Below are 13,766 nucleotides of genomic sequence, written 5' to 3' on the forward strand. Positions count from 1 at the left end.
GGGCTGTTTTCCACCTTTGTTGGACCAGCTTTCCTGAAATAATAAAATCTTTTTATTTACAGATTTCTTGCAACGGGTCGAACATGTTTTATTTTAATTAAATTGACACTTTTATTTATTACCTTGACATTTATTATTATTATTCAGACACATTATTTGCCATCATTATTAGTGTTGCGTGTTTGTGTTTCGTATCTTGATACAGACTGTGGCACATATTCTTCATATGTTTGCTGAGTGCGATAAGTCTCATTATCCATTCTTTCATTCGTCGATGAATTATTTTGTCTGAGGTACATCCGTGGCACATATTCTTCATATGTTGACTGAGCGCTTGACTGAGTGCGATAGCTACTCTGAGTTCACTGTTTGGTACATTCGTGGCACATATTCTTCATCATATGTTGGCTGAGTGCCATAGTTACTTTGAGCCTCATTATCCGTTGTGTCATTTGTCGATGAACTGTTAGGTCTTCGGTACATATTTTGAATATCCATTGCCACTGCTAACACTCTCGAACGAAACTGCAACTTTTGTACAAGATCAAAGCTTTTTAGAACTGGGCCCAAAGAAGAAAAAAAGGCCAGGTCATCACTGTTATTATCTGGCGATCGATTGTTCAGTTCTTTTTCAAAATTGTTATTTTCTTGGAGGGGTTGGCGTTTCTTTCTTTTTGGTATGCAAGGCATTTGCGTCGATCCCTGCTCTTGTTCTTGTTCTGATTGCGTGTTTTCAGCATTCTCCAATGTAGACATATTAGAGGTGTCTTCCGTATTAGTAATGGTAGATGATTTGTCGGAGTGATCTAGCATTGATTCCGTAACTATATTAACATCGGTTGGATTCAAAAAGGATAATTCATCATAATACACACATTGTTTTTATCTTCTTTGCAGCGCTCCCTGAAGGAGTTTTTTTCGTAGAAGCTTTACATCTAAAGAATGCATCCCTAGTAGTCTTCCACCTTTGCAGGATTAGTTTTTCTGTAACAATATAAAAGCAAATACTTACTAATATTTTTTCTTTTTTTTTCAGATTTTTGGCTACGGGAAATACATTTACAGATCTGCAATATTCATTCAGGCTTGGAGTAACTACTATTAGTTGTATTGTAAATGAAGTATGTTCACTAATCTGGGATACACTTCACGACGAATGTCTGCCAACCAGAAGCTCAGAGATGTGGCAAGAAATAGCCAATGGATTTCTTCACAATGCCAACTTTCCTAATTGTGTCGGAGCAATCGACGGGAAGCATATAAGAATTATAAATCCAGAGGGAGGTGGATCGATGTACTACAATTATAAGAATTTTTATTCCATAGTTCTCCTGGCTATGTGTGATTCAGATTATTGCTTTACATATGTTAATATTGGTGCACATGGGAAAAACTCGGATTCATCTATTTTTAAGAACAGCGCCTTATTTCGAAATCTAGAAAATAACACTTTGAATTTGCCAGTTCCCAAGCCTTTACCAGGTACAAATGATCCAGTAAACCATTTCATTATTGGCGATGGGGCGTTTGGTATATCGAAGCACGTAATGAAACCATATGTACGAAGCAACATGACTCATAAAAAAAAAAGTTTTCAACTACCGATTAAGTCGTGCAAGAAAATACATTGAATCCACGTTTGGCATAATGTCTAACAAATTCAGAGTGTTCCATATTCCTTTGGCCGTTAGTGCTAAAGTTTCCACAAATATTGTAAGGCATGCTGCATATTGCATAACTTTATACGAGTTCGAGATGGCTACAGGGTGGAAGATTCTTTGATAATAGAGGGCATGATTGATATAGATAATAATGAACCCATAAATAGGTCGGGAAATGTAACACGGGAATCGTTTGCTCAATATTTTATGACACCCATCGGAAGAGTTCCCAAGATGCATGCATATTTTAACATAACCCTGACATAACCTCACTTTTTGATCGTTTAAAATTTCTTGTGTTTTTATAAAACTATAAGTTATAAGAGTATTGTTATTCATAACTACGAATGCAAAAATATATATAACGCACTTACTTACCCAAATAGTTTTTTTCATTTTCCTGCACATCCTCAAACAGTGCGATTACGATGTTGTTCCAAGCTTTCAATCGTGCGTCTTTATTTTTATACAATATGTCACTGGCGTCTCATTAACATTTTCGCAACCGAACTTCTTCAATCACACGCCCAGTATGAATATCGTGATTCATTGTTGCGCCCGTCTGTCCCCGTCGGCACGTGCGTTTTATGTAACACTGTAACGATAAGTGAGGTCCGAAGCGCGTCGGCGCCGCGTGCTCTGCGGCGCCGACGCGTGGCGCGTACGCGCGCGCGTGGCTCAGCGCTGAGTCGTCGGTGTTATTCTAAAACGATTCATAAGTAATCATACATATTGGCCTGTCAGCGCCGACGGTCAGCGTGACTCTAAAACCAGCCTTAAGTCTCACGCTCAGCGTCAGCGCTCATAGCTCAGCGCATAGTTCGTCAGCGCTGAGGCTAAGCGTGGCTCGTTTCAGTATCGTACTGAACACCTTACTGGACAGACGACGACCAAAATGCGGAGAGTATTGATTAGTGCTGCTTTGTACTACCTATCCCAAAGAAATAGAAACCGGCGACGACGAAAACTCCATGTTGCAAGAGACTTTGTCTTGTTATATGGCACTTTGAGGGCTGACGAAAGTAAATTCTTTATAGTGTTGGGTAGGACATGATTTGAAAAAGAGTTTGTAAGAGTATCCTCATTTTTGTACTGAGCCATTACATTGTACTATTTCAAATTGTATGTCGCGGAGTAGTAAGATATATTCAGGTGAGTGTTTATAATGATTATATTTTATTAACTTTCGATTACTATTTAGTCAAGGTTCTTGGGGGAGCGTTGCGATACAGTTACTGTTAGTTCTTTAAATCAAAAATTAAGTTGAAAAGTTGATATAAAAAATTTAATTAAAACTGAGAGTTACATAGATGTCGACCAGAGACGTATGGTCTCATTAGCGCTCTGCAGTCAATTTCTCCCGTCACGGGCCCTCTGGCTCTCAAAGGAGGGCAGGCATTCCTAGAAACGATAGCGAGTTATGCTGTGTAAGAGTTAACCGCCACCGTTTCTAGGCGCGGAGCCGGTGTTTGTAGGCAAGGAGCTGGTAACATAACTCCTCCCTCCTTTAGTTCGAAATCATCGGATGATGTAGGAATCCGAGGATTTCGACCCTCATAAAACCTTTTCTTAAACATTTTAAAAACAAAGAAGAGACATAAAGTAACTACAACTAAATATAAAATTAATGTGCCTAGGCTAACGCTTTTAACTTTTACTATTTCACCTTCACTTTCACTACCACTTTTCGTTTTGAGCACTGCCGATAAGAATTTAATTTCATCCAGGTTTATCCTTTTATATCCATTGGCTCAGCCGCTGTTGTAGTAACCGTATCTTTACTCTTCACATCAGGTAGGTCAAAAATAGGCGTAACTTTATAATCGAAATTTTCCAAAGCATGTTGAAAATAGTAATAAGTAATTTATAATTAAAAGAATAGTATAATTTCGCAGCCAGGTTCAATTCGCACGAGGTAAGTTCCCAATATGGTGGTCTTGGGTATATCATCTCCACATTTGTAGGACATAACTGCGTTATTACGTGAGTACACAATCCAACTATCAGATGACAAACGCTGGACCTTCATCTCTTCCATTTGAACCACTCGTCGAGAGCAAAGGGACAAGTTACTCTGGAATTGCATCAGCTGCTCCATACAGGTAAGAGTTGAAAATGTTACGACGTTATTCTCGTTACAGATGTACTGGTCATCGGCGGAGATTTGCAGACACGGAGAAGCAACCGGTAAGTATTTTGAACCTTTCACCATAAGGAAGGGATATTCAGGAATGATAATGGAAGTTTCATCACGAAGTTGATCTAAGATAGGTAATGAATACATTTTATAATAGTTGTAAGTATTGTTATCTGTAAGAGGCACTTCCATTATGAACGTGATCTGGTTTCCTTTTATATACGCTTTTATAGTAAATGTTTGTTCTAACTTAACTAAATTATATTCTATTACAGGATATATAAGGTTATGCACTTTTTCTATACATGACAATTCGTACAATAATTCTGTTGAATTTATTATAGACTGATGTAGCACAGAAATTTTACTGAAAGCTAAAGCGGTTTCAATCTCATTAATTGTTATGTATATCGATCGGAAATTATTTATGAACATGCTGTACAAACCTAAAATATAAGTAGAATAAATTGAATTATTTTCTTTCGTATCTATTTCTTTCAGCATTTTCTCCACTCGCTTTAGGCGTGCATCTAAGATTAAAGAGTTGTTATATAAAATTTCTGTACTGTTAATATTATCATCCATCATTCTGGAAACTAGGGTAATTTTACTCTCGAATAAGTTTTGTTTAGCATATAATCTATTAATCAAATTCTCATAATGAATCGCATCGTCATTATCTAAATTACCGGTAATTGCTTTTATGAAAGAGCCTATCGGATTTATCAATCCTCTCCGGAATCTAGTCGTAGGTGAAATTTGTTTTACCTTTTCTATAGCCCTATCTCTTAGGTACTCTACTTGCAGCTTCAAGTTTATGAACTCATGTGCGTAAGGCTTATCCACATTAATTAACTTACTAAACTCACTATACCTAACAATATTAAAATCTAAGTCATTAAAAATAGCGCTTAAATCCAATTTCTTAACGATTATCCATTTGTTTTCTTGTTTAAAAGCCTGACCTTGTTTGACGGGTAGTAACCCCGGATTATTTTCAACCTTTTGAAGTTGAAGAGGTCGGCTGTCCTTCATTATCATCACCAAGGTGACCAAGCACCACCTGTGGAGGACGTTTCACATTTTTAATTGGAGCTTTTGTTTTACGCTCACGCACGGTAATGGGTACTACATTTCTACTAATTTCGCCACTAATAGTTGCTTTGTGATATGGAGGTTTATCTTTACTTCTACGGGTGTTAACTACTTTTGTAAATATGGCTTTATCTGCTTCTAACTCTACTTCTTGCTCACCACCTTTTCTTTTTCTTACCTTTTCTTCATATTTATGAAGTTTATCCGAAATGTATTCATAGAGACGTTTTGTGCGTTTAGCATGATCTTTTAATAGACTTTGCATATAAGTTTTTTGAAAATTGGCGTTGAACGCGTCGTTACTATCTGTATGACCAAATACTACTTCAAAAGGTGTTAGACCCGTGGCACTATGGATAGTGTGATTATAAGCCACTAAGGAGTACGTCATTACAGATGCAGCGTCTGTGAACTTATGCTCGTATTTGGCGAGCCTATATATCTCTATTATCGTAGAGTGAAATCTCTCTACAATACCAGTGGAATTTGGATTGTTAGGGGTCGTTATGTGAAGTTCAATTTTATACATAGCTGTTAATTCTCTCATTAATTCATTATTAAACTCAGATCCAGGGTCAGATGTTAATTTCCTAGGAACGCTATAAAAGGAGAAGTATTTAATTAGAGCTCGAACTACTTCAGGTGTGGAACGATTACTAATCTCTATGGCTTGACCAAGTTTGCTGAATGCATCGACTAACGTTAGATAGTATTTTCCTTCGATACTGAATAAATCTATGAATATTTCTTGAAATGGGGCATCTTGAGTTTGAGTTAATTGTAACATTGGTTTAATTGGGTTCCTATCATACTTCATTTTACGACAGGGCTCGCATGAATTAATCACTGCTGAAATACTTTCTTGCATGTTGTGCCAAAAAAAATTTCGTTTAATTTTAGTCATAGTTTCTTTAATACCACGATGACAGGTTTTTCCTTCGTGATACTTTAATATTACGGCCTTTTGTTCATTTTCATCTTCTATAAAAACTACTCTTTGCGTGCATTCTTTTATGTCTATGGTGTCTTTTTTGAATAACATTGTAATTAGCTTTGCGAAATCTCTCCTATGATCCTGATGTTCAAAATATATAAAATATTTAGTTTTAGGCTGTATATGATTTTTCAGAAATTGTTTTATTAAATCTAAATTGTTTAAAGGTAAGAACAGTTCTATAATTTTTTCTTTTGGCCTTGAAATGTCTCTAACCTGTATATCATTTTTTTGCCATGTGAATACTAAAATTTGGTTAGGTTTAGTATCAATAGCTTCGTGTAATATTGGAATACCTGAGGTGTCACATTCTATGTTAGAGTGCACTTTTTGAGTGCTACTAGCATGGGAAATGGAAGGAACCGGGTATTGAGGTTCTGTTAAACCATTAGAGCTAGCTGAAATCGTCGCTTCAGAGTCCGAAATAGAGATTGTTCTAGACATGTCAGAAATAGTAAGAGTTCTGGACCTGTCCGAGTTATCATCGTCAGTTACGTCACGTAAGTCTTGAAATCGGGATTCTTGGTCGTCTATATTAACTGCTACGGAAGCGTTTTCACCTGCTCCTAAAGCATTTAATTTTATTCGTGAAAGAGCATCTGCATTTGTGTTTTGTTTGCCCTTCTTGTAAACGACTTCAAAATCATGTTCTTGCAAACGTAAACGCCAACGTGTAAGCTTACTGTTAGGCTCCTTAAGAGAATATAACCAGGCTAGTGGACGATGGTCCGTATAAATTTTAAATTTGTGGCCATATAAATAGGGACGAAAATGTTTCACTGCCCATACTATTGCAAGTAGTTCACGCTCTATCGTGCTATATCGAGACTCTGTGTCACTGAGGGTCCTGCTTGCATATGCAATAGGACGGTCACTACCAATTGCACCTTGGGATAAGACAGCTTCTAACGCGACTGGTTTTTCAGGGTCTGGGTATTGTAATAAAGGTGCATTTGTTAACAATTCCTTACATTTCTGAAACGCTTCGATATATTTCTCATTAATTATAATTTTATTACGTTTTTTTAAACATGATGTCAATGGTTGTGTTACTCGTGCAAAATCTTTTATAAAACGTCTGTAATATCCTATTAAACCAAGAAAGCTTTTAGTTTCAGTTATAGTCTTTGGTAAAGGAAAATTCAATACTGCTTTGATCTTATCGTTATTAGGTTTCAGTCCGTCTTTAGTTATGGTATGTCCGAGATAAAGTACTTCTTTACGTAGAAATTCTGATTTGTCGAGTTGTAGTTTAAGGTTAGTCTTACGTAATCTGTCAAAAACTGTCCTGAGATTTTGAATATGTTCCTCTAAACTTGACGAAAATATAATGATATCGTCTGAATATACCATACAGTGAATGCCCTAAAGTCCTCTAAGTACGTTGTCCATAGCGCGTTGGAAGGTCGCCGGGGCGGTTTTTAGGCCAAACGGCATTCTTAGAAATTCAAAGTGGCCTGCTTGAGTACTGAACGCGGTTTTCTGACGGTCAGCTTCATTAATTTCAATTTGATGATAGCCACTTGCTAAGTCTAGAGTCGTGAAATAGGTGCTTTTTCCTAATTTGTCAAATAAGTCTGTTATATTGGGAAGAGGGTATCTGTCGTCAATGGTTATCTCATTGAGTCGTCTGTAATCTACTACCATTCTAAATTTCTGAATACCGGAGGCATCCATTTTTTTTGGGACAAGGTGAACTGGTGAACACCAAGGTGAGTATGATTCCTGAATTACATTGTTTTCTAAAAGCTTCTCTACCTGTTTCTTTATTTCTTCCGCTTGAGCGGGTGCTTGTCTGTAGGGTCTAGTGTAAATAGGATCTTCATTTTTCGTTCTAATAAAATGCTTGACTTCATTGGTAAATGTTAACGGTAACTGTTCGCAATAAAATATATCTTTATATTCTTCGCATAATTTAAAAATTTTATTTCTCTTCCTCATTCATGTGTTCCAGTCTAAGTCTTTCCAAATTCTCTGATAATAATTGGTTATTCTCAAATTCGTCTCTTCCACTCATATAATTAACCTCACACTCTTTACTTTCATACTTTGTTACCTCAAATGGAGCTGTGACTTGAAGAGTTACACCACGATGCAAGGTATTTTGAATTACCGTTTTTGCATAACCATTCACACATCTCACTAACGCACTTGGCATTCTTACACCTTTACAAAACTCAGTAAAGTTCAAAATAGCATCACCAGAATACTGATTCGTTGGTAAGGATTCTCTAGTTCAGAACGCGGTGGTAAATCGAGAATATATTCAGTAGCATTGTATATAATAGGAATTGAAACTGTTCTGGTCTTTAATACTTTATGTTTTAAATCAATTACTGCTTCTATCTGTTTCAAAAGATCGTTACCTATCAAGCCATCGTATTTCGGATCTACACTATATACGTAGAATTTTTGGGAACGGTTGCAATTAAATGTTGGCATTAACGGAATCTCTATTGCTTCGTTATGTGAACTAGACGCATGGGTACTCGTCACTTCAAATGGTTCATGAAAAATACATGCATTAAAATATGTATATGCGATACTAGGACTCACAAAAGATCTAGTACTTCCCGTATCTATCATGAATTTACCATTTATTTCGGGTATATATATGTAAGGTAACTTTAATTTTGGGTCGCAATTTAACTCTATCCTTTCTCTACTTTGTCCGAGGCTGGTGTACGAAAATTTTCCGCATCGTTTCCTTCAAGGTCAGGGTTATTTCCGTTTGTCAGTTCGTCTGTCTGTTCCTCTACAAATTCACATTCAAGGTTATCATCCGGGTAACACATTAACGGCTCTCCGTTATATTGGGTATCATATTCGTAATAATTATAGGGGTTCTCGAAGGCATAAGTTTCATTTACTTGAAAATTGTGCCTTTGAGGCGCGGTCCTCATGGAACATCCTGGGGTCGTCTACTAGTATTATTGTTAAAAGAAACTTGTGGATTCGGACCGTATTGTGGACCAGCAGGTCGATGTCCGAAATAGTGGTTCACTCTAGGAGGCGGTATGATTGGCCCTTTCGGAATTCCGTATTTAAATGGACTTAAATTTGGCTTAAATCCGGTAGGCATGTGTGGGGATGGTTTCTGATATTAAGGTATTCCGAATTTATACGGGGGGCGCTTGATAAATTGGCACAGGCGTACAACTCGGTTTAGTTGGGAAGTTAAAATTATTTTGAGATTTAAAAGTAGATTGTTGGTTATAAGGATCAGGAAAAGTTCAACTTTTGAACCGAAGGTTGCGCGGCACTGCGTAGTCGATACTGAGTTTGGAAATTTACTTCTTCTAAAACTACACTAAGCGCGGACTCCAATGTTTCGGGGGATTTCAGTCGCACTACTCTGACCATATCTTCAGGTAAATTGTAGAGAAAAACATTTAAAGAAGTATTATTATATATGGTTATTTTACTTTCTTTTATTTTTACGTCTTTAATTTGATTCACTTTCGATATCCAAACAGAACGCACTGACTGAATTCTATTGCAGAAATCTAAATAACTTTCCGCATTTCTAATCTTTAAATTTTCCAATTCTATCGCTATGCATTCCTCACTACGTGGGTCTCCAAAATGTTGTATGAGAATTTCCTTGAAATCAGTCCAAGTCATAACATCCTCTCGCTCGCTGATAAGCGAGGCGGCCCTATCGGTTAGGCGACTTGTAATACTATTCATTAAATAAACATTTTGTTCCTCACTGCCTTGAAATTTACTTATCACATATTCACACTGTCTTAAAAATAAATTTAACTGTCGTTTATCCCCTCCGAAAACGGGGATAATTTTAAACATCTGTGGGGGAATTAAAGTAATTTGTTCCATTTTAAAGAAAAGAGAATATAATAATTATATTAAAGATTTGATTTAATATAATATTCTTTGAAAAAAACTTGAATAGTTATTAATAGTAATGGAACTTATTACCTTATTAAAACACACACACACACATACAAAATAATAAAAATCACTTAACACAAAAATTAATATTAAATCTAAAAACTTAATACCTATTATTATTCTAAACTTTTCAAAATTCTTTATTAATAATTGTTATTTTAATTAAAAAAAATTATAATTTCTATTATAATTCGTTATTTCAATTTTGTTTCATTATATGTCATTATATTTGGTTATATTAAATATTGTCATACAATAAAAAAAAGAAACCAGATAACGAGGCGAGGATTTATCCTATATTATCGGAAAAGGGTAAGGAAGGTGAAAAGGTACTCACCAACCGGCTGCCAGCATCTCTGCTCACGTAGACCCACTTAACTTATTTCTTTGTTTCGTTCAGGTTGGCTAAGGCACTAATTACTTTCTTTCCACGGAATCTAACGTAGAATTTCTGGAGAAAGCTGTACCCCTTTTTAAACCAATCCTACCGGCTGCGCCAGTCAAGGTTCTTGGGGGAGCGTTGCGATACAGTTACTGTTAGTTCTTTAAATCAAAAATTAAGTTGGAAAGTTGATATAAAACATTTAATTAAAACTGAGAGTTACATAGATGTCGACCAGAGACGTATGGTCCCATTAGCGCTCTGCAGTCAATTTCTCCCGTCACGGGCCCCCTGGCTCTCACAGGAGGGCAGGCATTCCTAGAAACGATAGCGAGTTATGCTGTGTACAGTACACGTGAATGCTCCCTCACCGGGAGCATTCACGTGTACTGTAACATTATAGATTCGTCTTTGAGCATTACATTACAATTCTACCTCCCTGACGCTCCCTCACCGGGAGCATTCACGTGTACTGTAACATTATAGATTCGTCTTTGAGCATTACATTACAATTCTACCTCCCTGACTGACGAGTATTTGCGTGTAATGTAATATTGATTCGACTTTGAGCATTTTCAGCATTTCATAGCAAGATGTCAGACGAAGCGGTCGTTGTGCTGAGTGCGGCAATATTAATTCGACATTGTTATTTACGTAAAAAAAAAACACAGAAGAAACGATATTGGTGTCATGAATTATATCAAAACCGGCAAAATACAGGCGGTTTGGATATTTTAGAAAGAATCAACCGACCCATAAGTAAACTTAAAATGTTTTTAAGAATCTCTTCTTCGGATTTTGAACACTTAATAAATCTCATTGGACCATATGTTAAAAAAGAAGATACTAATTATAGACAAGCAATAACAGTGCAAGAAAGATTAGCTGTTACGTTACGATTTTACGCATCTGGTGATTCTTATTCAAGCTTGCAGGTTACTTTTAGAATGTCCAATCAGATTATAAGTTGTATTATCAAAGAAGTGAGTGAAGCTATAATTGGATGTTTAAAAGAAAATATACTGGTGAGTTTATTAATCTAGTTTATTAATCAATCAGATCTCCAAATTCACGCATAAACCCCTCACTTTCTTGGCTATTAATACTGGCTTCAGGCGAAGAAAGTTGGGCGTCTGCAGTGGATGGAACTGCTGCTGGTGAGGGTGTACTTTGGAGGCCTGATGGTCCAGCATGGTTTGATTCATTACGCGAAAGTTGAGAATCAGGAGTCCAATATCCATGTTGCTGGTACATGTACTCATATTCACCGCGATCGGCACTAAACAAGATATTGGAAATGTGGTGCTGTACACAGGCCCTAGTATTTTGAGAGTACGTCTTGAGTTTTTCAGTAATAAATTTCCCAAAAGTAGTGCATTCATCCGATTTAGCAGAAGTAAAGTCTTGCAAAATTTGGAAAGTCGAGTGCATTATTTCATCACTTCCATCCACCTTCGCTTTTTTCCGTTGTGGTGCATCAGGATTTTCAGGTGGCTTGTTGCGAGTCTCCTGCAAGTCTTGTGTCCCAGGTTCACAAGGAATCTAAAACAAGGTTTTTTTTTTCAGTTACCTAGCATACCAGATGGTTGGCTAAATTTGGCTGAAAACTTCAATAACCAGTGGAATTTCCCTCATTGTGTCGGCGCTATAGATGGCAAACATGTAGTCCTGCAAGCCCCATACAGAAGTGGAAGCGATTACTATAATTTTAAAGGTTTTTTTAGTATAGTTCTATTTGCGGCTGTGGATTCAAATTACAATATAATATATATAAACTGTGGCTGTCAAGGGAGAATCTCTGATGGAGGAGTATTTAATAATTGTAATTTGTATACTAAAATGCAGAATAAATCTTTGAATCTACCACAGCCAAGAGCATTGCCGATGCGGAACAAAGAAATTCCTTATTATTTTATTGGGGATGAAGCTTTCGCATTATCAGAAAATATAATGAAAGTGTATTCAGGACATCATCGTAAAGGAACAAAGGAGAGAATTTATAATTACAGACTTTGTAGAGCACGGAGAGTAGTCGAAAATGTGTTTGGCATTATGTCAGCAGTTTTCCGAGTGTTGCGGAAACCCATGTTATTGCAACCAGAAAATGCTACTTTAGTAGTTAATGCCATAGCACACCTACATAACTTCTTACGAAGAAATCGGCGAAGTAGGGATTTGTACACACCTCCGGGATCTTTTGACAGGGACAATTTAGGAGTAATCACACCAGGATCTTGGAGGGCTGATACCGAAGAAAATGCTGGTTTAATGGATTTGGATGAACAACAAGAAGCAGCACAAATAGTTCCTCAAGAGATACGTGAAGAAATTAGTAATTATTGTTCGCAAGAAGGAGCAGTACCATGGCAAAACGAATATGCTTAATGTTTATTAATGTCCTGCTTTATTTAGCCTTGATAGGTTAAAAAATATTTAAAACCTGTGTAAACAGATATTAAATGTAATATACATAATATACTAACTGAATCTGTTGTCTTCCGTGGTTCATATCTGTCCAGTATAAATGATAAAGCTGCATATGCGAACCAGGTACTAGTATATACTTCTTCTGCACCTGAAATATAGATTATGTAATATGTACTGAATTGAATAAATTAATAAATAAATAAATAAATAAATAAATGGTGAAGGCACCTATAGTCCACTTGTTTAGGTATGCGGATGCCCAGTTTTGAAGTGTAATCAACATTGATCAAGATCATTTCTAATCAAGTTTACATTTTTTCTAAACAAATGGCCTATAGTGAAGGTATCATCAACAAACAAAACATGCCCTAGGTACACACGAGTCGTGTGGAATGTGACCTCTCCGCCACTCACACTCACCCCTTGCTTGTCACAGTTATTGTCATGACTAAAGTAGATGTAGGTACATAAATAAAATATGTTACCCACCTTTTCCGGTTCCTGAAGCACTTTTTTTCATTTTGCTCTTTTCTCTTCTAAGAGATGCTAACAGGCTTGTGATTTTCTTTTGACATTCTTCTACGGTTATTCCAAATTGATCCGATAATTTCACCCAACCGTCTTGTTTTATTATTTTATTAAAGTGTTGAGGATGCTTAGGGTCCCATAATTCCCTGATTTCCCTATATTTTTCTATGAATAATAGAGTCTTCTCTTTGTCCCAAGCCATTACTTAAATTTACAACTGTCCGTGACGCCAAAAAAATCTCCGAAGCGTCAGAAACACTTTATGACAACGTGCGTTCACTTCACTGTCACGTAGGCTACTGAGCGGGCGGGCGGGGGGCTAGGGGCAGTGAAGCCCCCCGCCCGCCCGCTGAAGCTGTGAAGCGCATTGATGTTACAAGTTGTATCAAGATATTACACATTGTATCAATACAAGGTGCGCATTGTAATGCTCGGTTCTCCTCCTTCACTGATGTATGCCCGTTTTGTATCATTACAAGGTGCGCATTGTAATGCTCGGTTCTCCTCCTTCACTGATGTAATGCTCAAATCTGTAACGTTACATAACACGCGAATGCTCCCGGTGAGGGAGCACCCTAAGAGTTAACCGCCACCGTTTCTAGGCGCGGAGCCGGTGTTTGTAGGCAAGGA

At 36.9% G+C, this 13,766-nt stretch overlaps 2 protein-coding genes across 2 annotated transcripts; one reads left to right on the forward strand and one right to left on the reverse strand.

The window, feature by feature from the left end:
• The first annotated feature begins 10,748 nt into the window (after positions 1-10,748).
• LOC120635281 (protein ANTAGONIST OF LIKE HETEROCHROMATIN PROTEIN 1-like) lies at positions 10,749-12,666 on the forward strand. The gene is made up of 2 exons (XM_039906247.1): positions 10,749-11,206; positions 11,748-12,666. Exons 1-2 carry the CDS (start codon positions 10,775-10,777, stop codon positions 12,564-12,566), a joined length of 1,251 nt encoding a protein of 416 aa, XP_039762181.1. The 5' UTR covers positions 10,749-10,774; the 3' UTR covers positions 12,567-12,666.
• LOC120635282 lies at positions 11,205-13,363 on the reverse strand. The gene is made up of 3 exons (XM_039906248.1): positions 13,098-13,363; positions 12,665-12,756; positions 11,205-11,723 (listed from the first exon to the last, which is right to left on the reverse strand). Exons 1-3 carry the CDS (start codon positions 13,336-13,338, stop codon positions 11,229-11,231), a joined length of 828 nt encoding a protein of 275 aa, XP_039762182.1. The 5' UTR covers positions 13,339-13,363; the 3' UTR covers positions 11,205-11,228.
• Between the last annotated feature and the right edge of the window lie 403 nt (positions 13,364-13,766).

The sequence above is a fragment of the Pararge aegeria genome, chromosome 26 (assembly GCF_905163445.1).
Source record: "Pararge aegeria chromosome 26, ilParAegt1.1, whole genome shotgun sequence".
NCBI lineage: Eukaryota > Metazoa > Arthropoda > Insecta > Lepidoptera > Nymphalidae > Pararge > Pararge aegeria.